Source organism: Sorex araneus, chromosome X (assembly GCF_027595985.1).
Source record: "Sorex araneus isolate mSorAra2 chromosome X, mSorAra2.pri, whole genome shotgun sequence".
Taxonomy (NCBI): Eukaryota; Metazoa; Chordata; class Mammalia; order Eulipotyphla; family Soricidae; genus Sorex; species Sorex araneus.
Window position 1 is genome coordinate 251179455 of NC_073313.1, and position 16536 is coordinate 251195990.

Sequence of the window (16536 nt, forward strand, 5' to 3'; positions counted from 1 at the left end):
CCTGATGAATCTGGCCACAAAGCTCACGGATTTTCTCTCTAATCCAGTCTTCACTGAAAGGCTGGTGTGTCTGGCTATCAGCTCTGCGAACGTGGCAGCTGAGGTCCACCAGATCATCTTCATAAACGCAATCCCACTTGGCAGGGAGAGATCGTGCAGCTGGGAGGGCGCTTGCTTTGCATGCTGCCAAGCCGGGTTCTGTCAGAGCCCTTCGAAGAGTGATCCCTGAGCACAGAGCCAGGAGTCAGCTCTGAACACAATGGGTGTTGCTCCCCAAACACACAAAATCAATTGGTACCAGGACTCAAGCTCTTTAGAATCCTGAACTTCCTACATTTCACAGGTACCTTCTGTGCATTCATTTATTCAGGGCCAGGGCCCTGGTCTGCCTGCTGGCCTTTTGGTGGACGGCCCTGACAATAGAGCGAGACATGGCCTGGAGCGTTCACGGCAGCCTCCGCATCATGACCAGTGTTCTCTCTAATCACCGTCACTCCTAGTAAGCTCGAACCCGCTGCACTCTCTTTGCCACTAGCAGAGATGAGGCTTCTGGAAAGTGCTATGGGTGGTATTTGCTCAGTACCTTTGGATTTGGGGGGTGGATGGGAGAGGAGTTGAGACTGCACCTAGTGGTACTCAAGACTTATCCTGGCTCTGTGCTTAGAAGTGACCCCTGGCAAGGCTGCAGCAATAATAGAGGGTGGAGTATTTGCCTAGCACGAGGCGGACTCAGGTTCAATCCCCGGTACCCCATGAGATCCCCCAAGCCCTCCAGTAGTGATGCCTGAGTGTGGAGCCAGGAGTCAGCCCTGAGCACCGCCAGCTGTGGCCAAACAAAAATAAAGAAGTGACTCCTGATAGGACCGTTGGTACCTGGGTCGCCTGTGTGCAAAGTAAGCACCCTCACTCTCTCCTCCATCTCTGCGACAGGGCAGCCTGTCCCCTGTACTCTCTCTCCAGGTCCTGGTCAGGTTTCTTCATCAGAGCATTGTCTAGTTGGACATGGCGCCCCTTCCTAACTCACGAGGCTTTTTCAATTTCGTTGATTTTAGTGTGTTGGGGCCACGCCCAGCCGTGTTCTGAGATTACTTCTGGCTCGGTCGGTGCTGGGGGATGGGGGGGTCCTTCTCAGTGAGTGATGCCGGGAGGACCACCATGCTGGGAGTTGAACCCGGGCCTCCCGCATGCAAGGCCTATGCTGAGCCCTCTATGAGCCACCTCTCCGGCCCGTCGGGGAGCTCAGTGGGCTGGGTTGGCCATTGCTTTGCGTGGGCAAGGCCCAGGTTTGATCCCTGGCACCCCAGTGTCCCCCGAGCCTTTGCCAGCATGATCTCCGTAGGCACTGAGCCCAGAATAGCTCTGAGCATTGCCAGGTAGGGCCTCCAAAAATAAATAAACACATGAAAAGAGAACAGATAAGCGCCCAACACATCAGAGGCATTTCAGTGCCTATAATCATAATTGATAATGCCATCTAATAAGTCTTGGTTCCACTCCGATGCACGCAAGGAAGGGGGATCAGGAGGGGCAGGACAGCGGGGGAGCAAAGTCCAACTGAAGCGCGACATCATTCTCTCTGGGGATTTCCCAGGCTAATTTCTCCTAGACGGGCCATTTCCCTACCTGGGTGGCTCATACAACTGCCCCGGAAGCGGGTGCTGGGGGCAGCAGTGGAAACCCTCATGCGGGCATCAGAAGGGACCTGGAGAAGCTAAGCTTGGCAGGAGAGGAAATAAGATTAAAGGTCTGAGAGCAGGCAGGAAGCGGAGCAGGGAGGGCTGAGGGAGGGCGCGCTTGGCACTGCCATTCATTCCCTTTCATCTCGCCTGCAGAGCCTCCCTCCGAATAGCAGCTCCTTCTGAGGACTCTGGGAGCTCGTGAGGGTTCATGCCACACTGTGCCCTGAGGAGCCCTCGAGCAACCGTCCTTTCTGTGCCTCTCTCTCAGAGTCTGTCTCTGACCCAGCGCCCTTGCTGGCAACGCCCGGGAGCAGCTTCTGCTCGGGGGAGCAGCCTCAGGGGAGCTCGGCACGCGCTTAGCACCCCAACCTCACAGCCAGTCGCACACCCCCGAGGACGAGGAGGAAAGCCCCAGTTCTCTGTCCTGGCAAAGGGAGTGGAGAAAGATAGTCCCCAGGACCACAGGGTCCGAGACTGGGCACCAGGGTGCATCCTCAACGCATCAGCTGCATGGAGTTCCCGAGGACGGCCTGCCCCAGAGCCCCTCCGGGAACCCGGGCGGCAGGGGGCCACAGTGGGGGCCACAGGGGGGGCCACAGGCAGAGCCAGAAGAGGATCCAGCAGGAGGCCGCAGGGCCCCATCGGGGACAGAGCCCAGGCCTCTGGGCTCCTGCCGGAGTTGTCACCCCCCACCACACTGTTTAGACAGAGCGGCAGAGAAGACGCAGACGTCCTGCGGGAGGAGGCCTGTTTATTTCTGGCAGCCCCAGGCCCCCGCCACACCCCAACTCTGCACAGCACGGGGGCTGAACTCTCCCAGAGCCTCTGACTCCAGCCGGACTGGCCAGTGGGCGGGATGGGGAGGGGGGGCACTTCGGGCTCCTGCCCCCCTACCCGCGCCAGCTCCCTGGAGGATGGCGGAGAAGCTGCAGGCCACTCCCTGCCTTCTCAAGTCTGGGCCCCAAAGAAGCCCTGCCTGCCTCTCAGGGCCTGCTGACCGCCGGGCAAGCGGGAAGGGGGGGCGGCCAGCAGACACCTGGGGGCTCCATCTCCCTCTCAACACACAGCTCCAAAGCCCACAGCTCCTGCGCGCTCCCACTGCCCGGCCCGCACCCCAGTTTCCTAATCTCCCTCTGGACCCTGCGTTACCCGAGGCAGCCATGCTACAAACCTGAGTTTTCGGCCCAGGCGGCTCAGCGGGCACTTCCTTGCCGTGGTCTTGCCCTTCCTCTCACTGAATGCAGTTTCCTGTTTTCCTCCTGGAGCACTGGAGCAAGTGTCTCTCTTGCTTTCCCAGAGCTCGGCCTTTCTGAGCAGAATTCCTTTTTTTTTTTTTTTTTGGTGGGAGAGTTTAATAACGAACGGTGCATGGAGGGCCTCACATGGTGCCAGAGACCAAACTGTGGTTGGTTGGTTGGTTGCGGGCAGAGCTGTGACCCCCTGTCCTATCTCTCCATCCCTCAGAGGACCTCTCTGTAGAGGGGTTGGGTGGCCGGAGGCAAGGCCTCAGGAGTTTATCAGCGCGCTCTTCAGCAAGAGCTCGGGCACTCCTTGAAACACAGAAACCTCATGTGGTCTCTTCCTACGGGGTTGAGATGAGAGCCCATTACACAGATGAGGAAACCAAGGCAAGACCAAACTGTATCAGTTTGCCCAAGTTCACATGGCTTTTAAAAACAAAACAGGGGCCCGGAGAGGTAGAACAGCAGGAAGGGCTCCGGCCTTGCATACGGTCGACCCAGGCTCAATCCCCAGCACCTCGTATAGTCCCCTGAGCTTGCCAGGAGTGGCCCCTGAGTGCAGAGCCAGGAGTAAGCCCTGAGCACCACCAGGGGATAATTGCTGAGTGCAGAACCAGGAGTAACTTACCCCTGTGCATCGCTGGGTGTGACCAAAAAAGCAAAATAAATAAATAAATAAATAAATAAATAAAATAGAAACCAAAGGCCAGGGTAATGATGGCTCAAGGAGTTGAGAGCAGGCTTGATATGTGGGAACCCCGAGGTTTGATCCCCAGCACTGACTGCATGTGACCCCCAAACAAAACCACGAACAGAAATAAGGGATCAAAGTGAAAGTACGACAGGTAGGGAATAAGGTAAGATCTTGCACATGACAGACCCGGGTTCGAGCCCCGGCATCCCACATGGTCCCCTGATCCTCACCAGGAGTAACTTCTGCACATCGCTGGGTGTAACCCGAAAAGAAAGAGTGCCGCCTTGGTTCTCAGAGCTAGAGACCCGTTCTTCATCCCTCTTCATCCTCACGGAGGAGGGCGGAGGAGAGTGTGTGTAGACGCCCGCCTTTCAAGATAGTCCTGGGTAGACCACCTGGTAAGCCCATGGATGGCGCTCCTGAGAGTTGGATTCGCTGCTTCCCATTTTTCAGGCTGGAAAGTTGAGGCCGGGCGGTAACTTCCCCAAAGTCCCCCACCCCACTGGGGCCATCTGTAGCATCTCCATCAGAATATTGGCAGAGGCAGGAAGAGCAGAATGACTCGTATTCCCGGATTCTGGGTTCCCGGAGAGCAACCCGGGCCTGCCCAGCCATCATGTGATAGGATGGGGGTACGGTGAAGATCCACCAGAGCAATCCCGCCCCCTCCCGCCACACAACCCACCATCTCACTCACACACACACACACACACACACACACACACACACACACACACATCCGCTGGAGCAGACTCAGGGGCTGGCTGGCCACCATTCTGGGGGTCCAGGCGCCTAAACAGATCACCGGCGGGAGTCACGGGGAGGGGAGCGCGTCGCATGACTATTCATGAGCTGCCTCCCCGCCGTGCCCAGGTTAGAGGGCTCCATCCTGGAGTGACCTCAGCTGGGAGCCCCCCTTCCCCGCCCCCACCCGCCCGGTGAGGGGGGCACGTGGGCACCGGCGGCCATGGGGAGAGAGAGTGTGGGCACAGCACTGTGGGGACCGAGCCCCCACCACCTCCCGGCGGCCGCTCCGCCGGGGCCAGGTCCCACCCCCGGAGGCGGGGCCGGCCGGGAGACTCGCAGCCCCATCCCTCCGGAACCGCGGGCTGCCGCCCCACGGGCGCCCCGCGGCTCACACCATGCCCTCAGCCGCCAGCACCCCACGCGTCACCCCACGGCCCTTGGGGGCGGCGGGGGCCACCCCCTGACACTCGGGAGGGCCCAGGCTGGGCACGCCACACCTGTCCCCGACTGCCATGTGAGTACCCCCGGCACTCCTGGGGCTCCCCCGCCCTGCACTCTGCAACCTGGCAGCACCCGGCCTGGGGGTATACCTCCGGGGGCAGGGGTGGGGGGAGGAGAAGGAGGAGGAGGAGGAGGAGGGGGGCAACCCTGCAGTTAGAAGGGGAAGGGGTTGGACCTCACTTCAGGGGAGAGAGGGAGGGCGGGAGGGCGGGAAGGCAGGGCGACTGCCCAGGGATGCTGGGGTCCCTGTCTAAATTGGGGGGGTCGGGAGTGCTCGGCTGGTGAAGCAGCGGGGGTGGGGTGGGGTCGGGGCTGGACACAGGAATTGAAACAAGGGCGGCTGTAGAGGACAGGACTTGGGGAGCAGAAGACACGGAGGACAATTGGGGAAGAGGAAATGGGCGGAGGACGGAGGAAGGGGGGCAACAGCTCATGCGCCTGGTTTGCCCCCCCTGGGGGGGTGCAGCTGGGTATTGAGGGGCGACATCCTTGCACTCAGGGCAGCGGAGAGGGGTGCCGGACCCTCTAAAGGACTCCCTCAGTCCAGGGCTCTGTCCCCCCTGGTGTGTGTGTGTGTGGAGAGCTGAGGACAGGGAAGGACTGTGACAGATCAGAGCCTCTCCCCCCTCGCTCTGCGCTGCAGCCCCCGGGGTTGGGGTGCCCTCTCCTCCCCTCCAGGGCACACCCTGTCCCCCGCCCACCACCCCCCCCCCCCGCCAGCTCCCAGGAAGGGCGCTGTTGCTAGCGGGCTGTGCACGGCTGGGGTTTATGGGCTGGAAGTCCTACCCGGAGGTGGCTCACTGGGCGGAACTGGCCCTCCAGGGCAGATGGAGGCAGGGGTGTGGGGACAGAGCACCCCACTTGCTCCAGTGCTGAAGAGAATCGGACCAGGACTCTTCCACCCCCACCTCCCCCCTGCACACACACACACCCCTCAAATCCTTCTGGGTCTAACCACGGGGCCAACATGGGCCCCCTCGGCCCCCCCCTCCCCGCCTGGCTGAGGAAGGCCCTGAGCGTCGGGCCCGGCATGGACTCACCAGCCCGCCCTCACCTCCCTGCTGGCTAATTTCAAGGCTTGGCCAGATGGAGGCAGGGATGGCCAGAGGCTTGGGCGCTGGGTGGGTCTCCGCCTTCTGTCCACACAGAGGCTCAAACACAGCTGCCCGCGCCCGCCCGCAGATAAGAAAGAGAAAGGGGCGAAGGGGCCGCCACCTCCACTGCAGCTGCCCCAATAATGCATGTGGCTGCCCCACTGTAAGGGACAGTTCATGAACGGTGCAGAGGGACGGGACCCGCGCGCATGTGCACAATCACACACCACGCACACACATGCAACACACACACACACACACCCTCATGCTCAGCAACCTGCAGGCGGGAGCAAGGCCCCACCGGGACCCCGACTCTCACCCTGGCCGCCCCCCTTTTCTCCCCAGGCCCGCCGGCAGCTGCTCCACCCCTGCCCCGGCCCGAGGCCCAAGATGACACCCAACAGCACCAGGGCGGCCCCCGGCCCCATTCCCGCGGGGGTCCTGGGGCTCTCGCTCGCCCTGGCCATCCTCATCGTCTCCGCCAACCTGCTCCTGGCCCTGGGCATCGCCAGGGACCGCCGCCTGCGCAGCCCGCCCGCCGGCTGCTTCTTCCTGAGCCTGCTGCTGGCCGGGCTGCTCACGGGGCTGGCGCTGCCCTCGCTGCCCGGCCTGTGGAGCCAGAGCCCGCGCGGCTACTGGCCCTGCCTCCTGCTCTACCTGGCCCCCAACTTCTCCTTCCTGTCGCTGCTGGCCAACCTCCTGCTGGTGCACGGCGAGCGCTACGTGGCGGTGCTGCGGCCCCTGCGGCCCCGGGGGAGCCCGCGGCCGGCCCTGCTCCTGGCTTGGGCCGGCCCCCTGCTCTTCGCCAGCCTGCCCGCCCTGGGCTGGAACCGCTGGGCGCCCGGGGCCAACTGCAGCTCCCAGGCCGTCTTCCCCGCCCCCTACCTCTACCTGGAGGTCTACGGGCTCCTGCTGCCCGCCGTGGGCGCCGCGGCCCTGCTCTGCGCCCGGGTGCTGGCCACCGCGCACCGCCAGCTGCGGGACATCCGGCGGCTGGAGCGGGCCGTGTGCCGCGGGACCCCGTCCGCCCTGGCCAGGGCCCTGACCTGGCGCCAGGCGCGGGCCCAGGCCGGGGCCACGCTGCTCTTCGGGCTCTGCTGGGGGCCCTACGTGGCCGTCCTGCTGCTGTCCATCCAGGCCTACGAGCAGCGGCCCCCGCTGGACCCGGGCACCCTGCTGGCCCTCGTCTCGCTGGGCAGTGCCAGCGCGGCCGTGGTGCCCGTGGCCATGGGGCTGGGCGACCAGCGCTACACGGCACCCTGGAGGGCGGCCGCCAGCCGCTGGCTCCGGGGCCTGCGGGGAACAGCCTCCCGGGCCAGCCCCGAGCCCGGCCCGGCCCACCACACGGCCAGCCTGGGCAGCACCGACCTGCCTTGAGCCAAGGGGAGGGCCCCTGCTCTTCCTGGGAGTCTCCGTCCCTCCCGCCTGCTGGACCCCCCACCCTGCACCCCAACACTCTCAGAATAAAGCGCCTCCGGCCGCTGGGTCGTACCTGGTTCCTTATCTCGGAAGCGAGAAGCGGCAGGCGAGGCCCCCCCCCAACCCAGGAGCCGGGAGAAGGTGGGGGGCACCAAGCCTGGCCCCCGCGAGCCCCATGCCCCTCTGTGCCTCCCCGTGTCCCCACCACCACCACACAGGTCACACTGCCGTCTCTCTGGGAAGTATATTTTATTTACATCTTTTAAAATCTGTCACTAGTATTTCTTCCTCCTTTCCGCCCCCCCCCCAGACGTGGGAAGGGAAAGGAAGGCAGCCACCAAGACTACTCCCCACATACAAATCGCCCCCCCACCCCCCATGGCTCACACCAGCAAAGGAAAGCGAAAGAGAAAGAGGCCTCGGAAGGCCCCGCCGGGCTGGGTCAGGGGCCAGGGAAGGGGGACAGGCCCGGACAGGGTCTGGGTGCGGGGGGTGGAGGGTGTGTGGGAGTGGGGGGGCAGGAGGGACCGAGGGGCCAGGCATCTGAAGGGGGGAGAGTAGTCCGAGCCCCGCCCTCCTCTTCCCTTCTGCGGGCACAGGCGGGGTCTCCCCTGCCCCAGGTATAGGGCCCAGGTGCGGCCCCTAGCGGTCAGGCCTCTGGACACAGAAGACTTTTGCTTTGTGGTCCCCCGACGTGGTCACCACCAGCGAGGCATCTCTGCGGGCAGAGAGGGACGGTGGGCGGGGCGGGGGCCACAGGGCCCGGGCTCACACCGGCGACCTGGGGACCCTGAGTAGCCGCCTCCACCGCACCCCCAGGACCCCCGAAGCCTAGCAAGCCAGTGAAGGGAGCTTGGGGCGGGTACGCCCCGGGGGTCCCCAACCCCCCTGCCCTGTTCCCCGGTCCCATGCCTACTTGCTGAGGGCGAAGTCCAGGATCTCGGCAGTGTGGCCGCGGTAGTCGGTGAGCAGGCGGCCGGCGCGCGTGTCCCAGAGGCGCACCACGCCGTCCAGGCTGCACGTGTACACCACGGCCGTGCCCGCCTCCCACAGCAGCTGCACGATGCCCGACTGCGCGGGCAGAGAGGCGGCCGTCAGGAGGGGCTCCCCGCGCTCTGGGAGGGGGGGCGAGCGGGGGCGGGAGGCCGGGAGCCGCGCTCAGGTACCTGGTGCTGACACTGGTGCCGGAGCGTCTGCGTGGACAGGTCATAGATGGCCAAGGTCCCGTCCAGGTAGCCAACAGCGGCCAGAGGCATCCTGGGGGGAGGGGCGCAGGTTGGAGGAGGGATGGGGCGGGCGGGGCCCCTCCCTCCCGGCCGCAGCCCTGCAGCCCTGCAGCACTCACACGCTGCAGAAGCCCAGGGACTCCACCGAGTTCGACTCGCTCTCCTCGCCCTCGCCCAGGCTGGGCTGGGGGGCCACCGTCTCGGGCCTGAAGACGCCCACCACCTAGGCGGGCAGGAGGCTCAGAGGAGGGGTGTTGGGGGGCGGGGAGGGAGGGAGGGGCTGCGGGGGCGGGGGCTCACCTTGCCAGTGGTGGCACTGACTAGCTTGGCCTGGCAGTCCACGGAGCCCGTCAGGATCAGGCTGCCATCCTGGTTGGTGGCCACACAGGTCAGTGGGCCCTGGTGACCCTCAGTCCCTGGGAGGCGGAGGGGGGGGGCTTCTGTCAGACTCTTCCTCCTGCCTGCGTGCGTCCCCCGCCCCCGCCCTCCGCGCCGTTACCTTTCAGGACGTGGATGGGGCTTCCCTGCTTCAGGTCCCAGATCCTGATGGTGCCGTCTTCATAGCCCACCACGGCTCGCTTCCCTAAGGGGCCAGGGGCGGCGGGTGAGGCGCGGGGCAGCGGGCATGAGCCCAGAGGGGGCGGCAGAGGCGCAGTTCCCGGTAGGGGTGCAGGGGCGCCGCCAGCTCCCGGCAGGAAGGAGCGGCGGGCGTGGCACTCACCGTCAGGGAGGACGCGGCCGCACGTGGCGGGGCAGCTGGGGCCCTGGAAGGTCTTGCAGTCGCCATTCGGGACCTTCCACATCCAGGTGTTCCCGTCAGCCGTGCCCGCCAGCAGCACCGGGGCCCGGGGGTGCCACTCCATCCACTGGGCAGAGGGAGGGAGTGTGAGCCCTGACGGGGGCCTCCCGCTCACACGGCCGGGGCCAGGGGGCTCTCTCCTCTCCCCCTCCTCTTCTTCCGTTCCCGTCCTGAGCTGCCGCTCCCCCACCCCCCGCTTCCCCACTCCAAGTAGAAATGATTTTTTTGGGGGGTGGAAGGGGCTTTGCTTTGGTGCTGAGATCAGACCCAGGGTCTTGTCAATGCCAAGTACGCGCTCTACCACCAAGCTACACCGTGGCCCCCGAGCCTCACATGTCTCCATCTTTTATTTTTCTCTTTTTGGGTCACACCTGGACCCGGCAACGCTCAGGGGACCATAAGGGATGCCGGGGATCCAACCCAGACCGGCCGCGTGCAAGGCAAACGCTCTCCCCACTGTACTATCGCTCTGGCCCCAACATGTGCATCTTAAACTCAGCAGTAACGAGTCCCCAGCCAGAAGCAGGACCCGAGGCCTGTGTGCTCGTGTGGGGTCACGCTCTCCTACCTCCATCCCACACCCCACCCCAGAGGCCCCAAATGCGCAATGTCACTCCCAGGGGTCCTAAGTAATGAATTTTTCGTTTTGTTTGAATGCCACACCTGGCAGTGCTCAGGGATCTCTCTTGGAGGGGCCCTGGGGACTATTTGGGATGCCAGAGACTGAACTCCAGGCAGGCGCGTGCCAGGCAAGTGCCTCATTCCTGTCGTACAGTAATAAAGCTGTTTCCCTGGCCTGAAGGGTACCCCTAGGGCATCTGGCCACCAGTGAGGACCCCAGGGCCGCGCCTCACTTACCTGACAGGCTGGAGCCAGCCCAGCACAGGGCTGGCGGGTGGCCTGCGCCCCATCCCCTTCCCCCGTGGCAGGAGCTGGCGCCCTGAGCCCCACCCAAGCTCCCCCCGCTTCTGAGGTCAGAGGAGATTCGGGGGGGACACCCTAGCCGTCCTTGGGGCTGCGCTGCTCAGGTGAAAGTGGAACCCCCCCACAGCGCGCTGGCGCCCCCAGCCCCCTCCCAGCGAGTTCACCTCCAGGTCTCCAGCTTCAAAGGACCAGACCTCCTCCTTGGTGTCCACCTGCCACACTTTCAGGAGGCCGCTCATGTCGCCCGTGGCCACTAAGGTCGAGTCGTGGCTGAACCCGGCACAGGTCACAGAGTCCTTGTGGCCTGCAAAGACACGCACCGGGAGGGGCCTCAGGTCCCGCTACCGGAGCACAGGACCGGGGGAGACGCAGCCCAGGCCCGAGCGGCCAGAGAGGAGGAAGGAAGCAGGGCAGGGGCGAGCAGCGGGAGGCGGGGGACACCATGGTGGGTCCTCTCGGGCACACGGGCAGGCGGCTGCGTCTCTGGCCCTCACCCGAACACTCGAAGAGCAGCTCCCCGTCGCTGAGCCTCCACACAAAGGCCTTGTCGTCCTCGCCGCCTGTCACGGCCAGCGTGTTGGTCTTGGGGTCCAGGCTCACGCAGAAGACAGACGCTGTCCCAAGAGACCGTCCACCAGTCAGGGGCCTCTCGCCACCCCCCACCCCCCACTGGAACAGGGTGGACCCCCACCACACGGCTCCCTGACCAGCCCCCCCACCCGCCGTGAGGCCGGAACAGGAGGGTCTGTGCAGGGCGAGGGGTCCTCCAGGGTGGGGGGTGAAGAGTGACCCACAGTCTGACCTTTCACCTATTAAAAGCTAAGTGCCGGAGCGATAGCACAGCGGGGAGGGCGTTTGCCTTGCATGCGGCTGACCCGGGGCAGATCCCTGGCATCCCACATTGGTCCCCCCAGCACTGCCAAGAGTAATTCCTGAGTGCAGAGCCAGGAGTAACCCCTGAGCATCACTGGGTGTGACACCCACCCCCCCAAAAAAAAAGCAACCAAAGAGCTCGGTGTCAAAGAGTTCTTTCAAACGTGCTCGAAAGGTAACGCTTCCCTCTAACTTCCAACCACCCCGTATCATCTACTAACTGTTCACGGGGCTGGAGAATGTGGGTAGGGGGTCTGCTTTGCATGCAGCTTGCCAGGGTTTGATCCCCGTCACCTAAGCCCACTAGGTGTGACCCCTGAGAGCAGAGCCAGAAGTAGGCCCTGAGCACTACAGGGTATGCACCTGCCCCTCCAAAAAAAAAAAAAGTTTTCCCCAAGTCGAGTCCCTGGAACAAAACTGAGCTGCTAGGGCCTGGGGCCAGGCTCAAAGGGATGGACCTTATGCTGTGCTTACGGGGGTGGGGGGCTCCCCAAAACAAAACAGTTGAAAAAGCTCAAAAGCTCCGAAACTGGAAAGTGCCGGCCAGGAAGATGACTTAGGAGGCTGGAGCACAGGCTTTGCAGGCTGCGGGACCGGGTGTCATGTCCAGCACGACGTGGTCTCCCACCCCCCACGTCGTGTCGTCGTCCTCCCCCCCACCCCTCCGTCGCAGGCGCGGGAGCCTGGAGTAGCCCCTGGGCAACCCTGGGTGTGGACTCCAAACAAACAACCCCCAAAGTACCAGGGAAGCGGCAGGAGGAGGAGCTGCCGGAGGGGACCAGCCCGCCACCAGCCCATCCCACCGGAGGCGGGGCTCGCAGCAGCCCGGCCCGGCTCCCAGCGCAAACAGCCCACCTGGACTGGGAGAGAGTAGCCCCTCGCAGCGGCTGGTGCAAACACCCACCTGAGTGCAGGGCAAAGGTGACCTCGCTGTCATCCGGGCCCTCCATGCTGCCCACCACCCCCTCCTGGGGTTCCAGCACCCAGCCCTCCTCGTGGCCCTCTTCCTCCTCTTCCTCTTCCTCGAAGTCGACATCTTCCATCTCCTGGGCCAGATCATCTGCTTGGGAAGGGGTGGAGGGGGCGGGGGTAGTGGGCAGAGTCCGCCCCGGGACGGGGCTCGGCGGGAGCGATGGGCAGCGGGGCGGGGAGGGTGGACGCGGGGTAACGCGAGGTCACAGAGCCGTGGGGGCGGCGGCGGGCGGGCTTGCGGGGCGGGGGGCGCGGGGCCGGAGGGGTGCGAGGAGGACCCGGGCTCGGCCGGAGCCAGGGGTGGAGGGGGAGGGCCGAGGGGATGACGGGAAGGGGGTGTGTGAGGGGAAGGGCCAGCGGCGGCGGCGGGGGAGCCCCCACCCGGGCCCGGCCTGAGAACTAAGTGGGGTGGGGGGCCGGGGAGGGCGAAGAAGGTCGGCAGGAATGACCGGCGGGGGACGGGGGGGCGCCGGGGTCAGAGGCCAGGGGTGAGAGCGCCTTCCCCGTCCCCCGGCCCGAGGAACGGCAGTTCTCACCCGGGTCCGGCGGGCCGGGATCCAGTTCTACCACCTCGATGATCTCTTCATCGCCGTGGAAACTTAGGGTCTCCAGTGGGGGGGTGTCAGCGGCGGCCCCGCTCTCCGATTCGGACTCCATGCGGCACCGGCGGCGGATCCACTTCTCTGGGCCCAAACGCCTCCCAGAGTCAGCCCTGCGCGACGACGCGGAACTCGAGCCCCGCCTCCCGAGAGGAAGTGGGCGGAGGCGACTCGCCGGGCGGGAAGAGCGACGGCCGCGGGGCCAATGGGCAAAGAGGGCGACGGGTGGCCTTACCAATCACCGGGCGGAACGGGGAGACCGGGGCCGGAGGGGCGTGGCTTCGAGCCCCTCAACTCCGCCCCATCTGGCTCCACCCCCCAACAAGAGGGAAACAAGCGAGCGTGCGCGCCTGCGGGGTCTCCTGGGAAGAGTAGTTCTCCCGGGGTCCGCCCCCACGGGCTTCTGGGAGTTGTAGTTTCTGGTCGGTAGGCAGGACGGAAGGCGCGGGGGAGGCCCCTTACGCAAACTACAATTCCCGGCGGGGAGCGCGGCGAAGGGGGGGGTGGGATCTGAACATGGCGGCGGTGGTAGCTGCCACGGCTCTGAAGGGCCGGGGGGCCAGAAATGCCCGCGTCCTCCGGGGTAAGGAGAGGGGACCGAGGGGTGGGCAGGGGCTGCCGGAACGTCCCCGCGTTCCGTCCCGGCGCGGTCTAGCGAGCGCAGGTCAGGGCTGTCGGTTCCTGCGTGCACCCCCTGCAGGATGGTGAGGAGGTGGGGGGCTCGGAGATGCTCTCTAGAGGTCACCGCCTCCCCGCCTTAGGCTCCGGGATTTGCCTGGGGTCTGGCTGCGAGAGGGAGCCCCCGAGGAGGGCTTTTTTTTTTTTTTTTTTAATAGACTCCCGTGCTCCAGGTGGTTCCCACGCACCGCAGTGCAGAGGGACAGCCCCGGGCTGCTGGAGGCGCGGGCTCCAGCCCGGGTAATTAGCAGTTTGACCTTGGGCGAAGCTCGGGCTCCAGCTCCCTCTTCTCCGAGACGACAAGCGGGGCAGGTGGAGAGGTCCAACGCGCTGCAGTCGGGAAACCTTGGCTCGGGTGTTCCTGCGTTTCCCGCGGGTCCCACTGCAGCCCTTCGCGCCCCGAGCGCGCTCCCCGCCCCGGCACCAGGGTGCCGAGCCCGCAGTGACGTGCAAGTGGCTTCCAAATGGGCCACCTCGTCTGGCGATTTTCCCGTTTGCTTTGGATTCTCCCTGGCACTTGTTACTCCACACGGCTGTCGTCACCATCCTCCCGCAGATCTCCGCCTCTGCTGGTCCTCCTGCTCCTAGTCCTCCTCCTCCTCCTTGGGGCTTTGTTCTCGTCCTTTCCTCCTGACCTTGCCTCCCTCCATCCACAGGGATCCTCTCCGGAGCCACCACTAACAAGGCTTCCCAGAACCGGACCCGGGGGCTGCAAACCCACAGCAACCCGGAATGCAAGGAGGAGGAGCCCGAGCCGCTGTCCCCTGAGCTGGAATACATTCCCAGGAAGAGGGGCAAGAACCCCATGAAAGCCGTGGGACTTGCCTGGTGAGTTTTGACCGACCTTTTTGCCCACCGCTGTGGGGGTCGGGGTCGGGGTGGTGATGGTGGTGGGCTGGCATCCATCAGGGGCCGGTGAGAGCCGGAAACACAGAAGTTGCAGGTGCTAAACTTCAGTCCGAGGTGGTGGGGGTGGGTATTGCTGCTGAGCGCCAAGGACAGGCGGGGAGGTTTCGGGGGGCGTGGAGTGGCTTATCCGTGGAGCGAGCTCTGCTCCTCTGATTGAAATTTAACTTCTCTTCTTTGGGGGGGCAGAGGGGACAAGTCCCAAGAGAGCGCGCTCATGGAGAGGAACTGAGACTGGGAGGGTCTGCTAGGGGCGCAGGGGCTCCTAGGGTCGCACTGGCGTAAGGAAGTGTCATTGAGGGGCCGTTAAAGGGAAAGGAGGGGCCAGTCCGCCGTGCGGTCTCCGTGCTCGGGGCGTGTCCATACTTCACAGCGTCTCACGTTTTGGTCTTTCTGGTCTTTCGGAGATGAATGTCACCTCCCCACCTTACAGAATAGGGATCCGAGGCTCAGACCTGAGTTTTGTGTCTTCGTATTTTGTTTTGGTTTTGTTTGTTTGTTTGTTTGGGGTGGTGGGGAGGTCACACCCCGACAGTGCTCAGGACTTACTCCTGGCTGTGCGCTCAGGGATCATTCCGGGCAGGGCTCGGGGGACCATGGCAGGTGCCGGGGATTGAACCTGGGTTAGCTGCATGCAGGGCACGTTCCCAACCTGCCAGACTGTTATTCCGGCTCCAGACCCGGGAGCTTTGACCAAGTCTTAAGCCTCCGGGTCCTACCCCCGCTCCCAAGGTGCCCTCCAAGGAGTAGATAAGAGTGAAGGGAGAGGGTTTTGGGGAGGAGGGTCGGTTTAGGCAAGAGGAACCAGGGTGGGCTGTCTGGAGAATCCTGCGTCTGGCAGTGGTGCAGGAGTGTGTGTGTGTGTGTGTGTGTGTGTGTGTGTGTGTGTGTGTCTGTGTGTGGTTGTGTGTATCTGTGTGTATGCATGTATGCGTGTGTGTGTCTGTGTGTTTGTAGGGGGGATTCAGGCCACAGGGGAAGGCAGGAGAGAGGGCAGGCAGAGACCTCCCCACATGTGGCCTTTTGTGCCGTGCTTAGGAGCTGGGACTTGGCCGGGAAATGATGGCTGTTAGCTGCAGCAGGATCTGATGTGAGCAGCCAGCACAGGGGCCGACTCTACCCACGAGGTACCGCTCGGGTTGAGAGGGGGTGAAGCTGGCATGAGCTCCTCGCCGCACCCCCCCCACCCCGCCCCGCACTGCTGCCCCCAGCTCCTCCCAGCCCCGGCCGGGCGCCCAGCCCCATGCACATCTCCCCACCCCTAGGGCCATCGGCTTCCCCTGTGGGATCCTCCTCTTCATCCTCACCAAGCGGGAAGTGGACAAGGACCGCGTGAAGCAGATGAAGGCTCGGCACAACATGCGGGCATCCAATACGGGCGAGTACAAGGGACAGAGGTTCAGGGCCTCCCCGCAGCCAGCCCGGGCGCCCGAAGGCGACTCGGGGGTGCAGACCTGAGACCCCCGCACCTCCAGGCCGACTGGACTGTGGCCTCCCGCATCGCCACTGCCCCCCTTCCTGCCCGCCACCGCCGTGTCCCACCTGCGGGGCCTCTGCAGGTCCTTGCTCCCAAACGGCCACCAGAGGGCACCTGAAGCCCAGCGGCCGCCGCCGCCCGCCCCTGCCCCGCCTCACGGCCAAGGCCGCCCAAGGCAAATAAAAGCCCAGTGTGAGTGGAAAGAAACCAGCCTGGCTCTGTGCGTCCCCGGGAGCGGGCACCGAGGGCAGGGCCGAGTCTCAGGAGGGCGCACCCTGGCATAGCAGCTCCCTGCGCAGGCGACTTGGAGGGACCACAGAGAGACTCGAGGCCCCGGGGCCACGCCCGCAGCTGCAGGCCCGGGAGGGTGGGGTCCCCCGCAGGCTTGGACCGAGAATGAGGTGATGCAGAGAGGGCCTCTCGGGGCGTGGAGGTGCACAGACGCTCCCGTGGCGGGGGACCCCGTGACTCAGCCTCGATAGGTTCCTTCCTGTTTGCAGTAGAGCCGGCGATGATTGGCCGGTGCAAAGTGCCTGGCTTTGCCCTGCGCTGAGCCACGCGCCCGGCCCTCCCCCACCCCAAGCGGAACTGTGTGTGGACCCGCCGTGATGCGGGGAGAGCACCCACAGCCTCACTCGGGGGCTCTGGCGGAGGGGCACAGGCGGATCCACCGCCCCGGACCGCCAGCCCCCAAGGGGAACTCGCCT

General features: G+C 64.7%; 3 protein-coding genes across 5 annotated transcripts in view; 2 read left to right on the forward strand and 1 right to left on the reverse strand.

The window, feature by feature from the left end:
- The first annotated feature begins 4693 nt into the window (after window positions 1-4693).
- Window positions 4694-7501, forward strand: GPBAR1 (G protein-coupled bile acid receptor 1). The gene is made up of 2 exons (XM_004617189.2): window positions 4694-4875; window positions 6302-7501. The coding sequence occupies exon 2, from the start codon at window positions 6347-6349 to the stop codon at window positions 7331-7333; it is 987 nt and encodes a 328-aa protein (XP_004617246.2). The 5' UTR covers window positions 4694-4875; window positions 6302-6346; the 3' UTR covers window positions 7334-7501.
- A 103-nt stretch (window positions 7502-7604) lies between these two features.
- Window positions 7605-12902, reverse strand: AAMP (angio associated migratory cell protein). Of its 2 annotated transcripts, none has more exons than XM_012934667.2 (11): window positions 12706-12902; window positions 12102-12260; window positions 10819-10938; window positions 10489-10628; window positions 9323-9467; window positions 9101-9184; window positions 8902-9017; window positions 8721-8824; window positions 8542-8632; window positions 8292-8446; window positions 7605-8093 (listed from the first exon to the last, which is right to left on the reverse strand). In XM_012934667.2, exons 1-11 carry the CDS (start codon window positions 12824-12826, stop codon window positions 8018-8020), a joined length of 1311 nt encoding a protein of 436 aa, XP_012790121.1. In that variant the 5' UTR covers window positions 12827-12902; the 3' UTR covers window positions 7605-8017. The 2 variants fall into 2 exon arrangements, with proteins under 2 accessions (XP_012790121.1, XP_004617204.1); XM_004617147.3 differs by having other exon boundaries at window positions 12102-12257; window positions 12706-12900.
- A 348-nt stretch (window positions 12903-13250) lies between these two features.
- Window positions 13251-16536, forward strand: part of PNKD (PNKD metallo-beta-lactamase domain containing) — a 92109-nt gene continuing 88823 nt past the window's right edge. Inside the window, exons 1-3 of one of the 2 annotated variants that reach the window (XM_004617145.2) lie at window positions 13251-13351; window positions 14103-14274; window positions 15618-16038. In XM_004617145.2, the coding sequence (XP_004617202.1) occupies window positions 13285-13351; window positions 14103-14274; window positions 15618-15810 (432 nt within the window). In that variant the 5' untranslated portion in view covers window positions 13251-13284 and the 3' untranslated portion in view covers window positions 15811-16038. Of the gene's footprint in view, window positions 13352-14102; window positions 14275-15617; window positions 16039-16536 lie in introns of those variants that run through there. The other variant, XM_004617143.2, reaches the window with a different exon arrangement.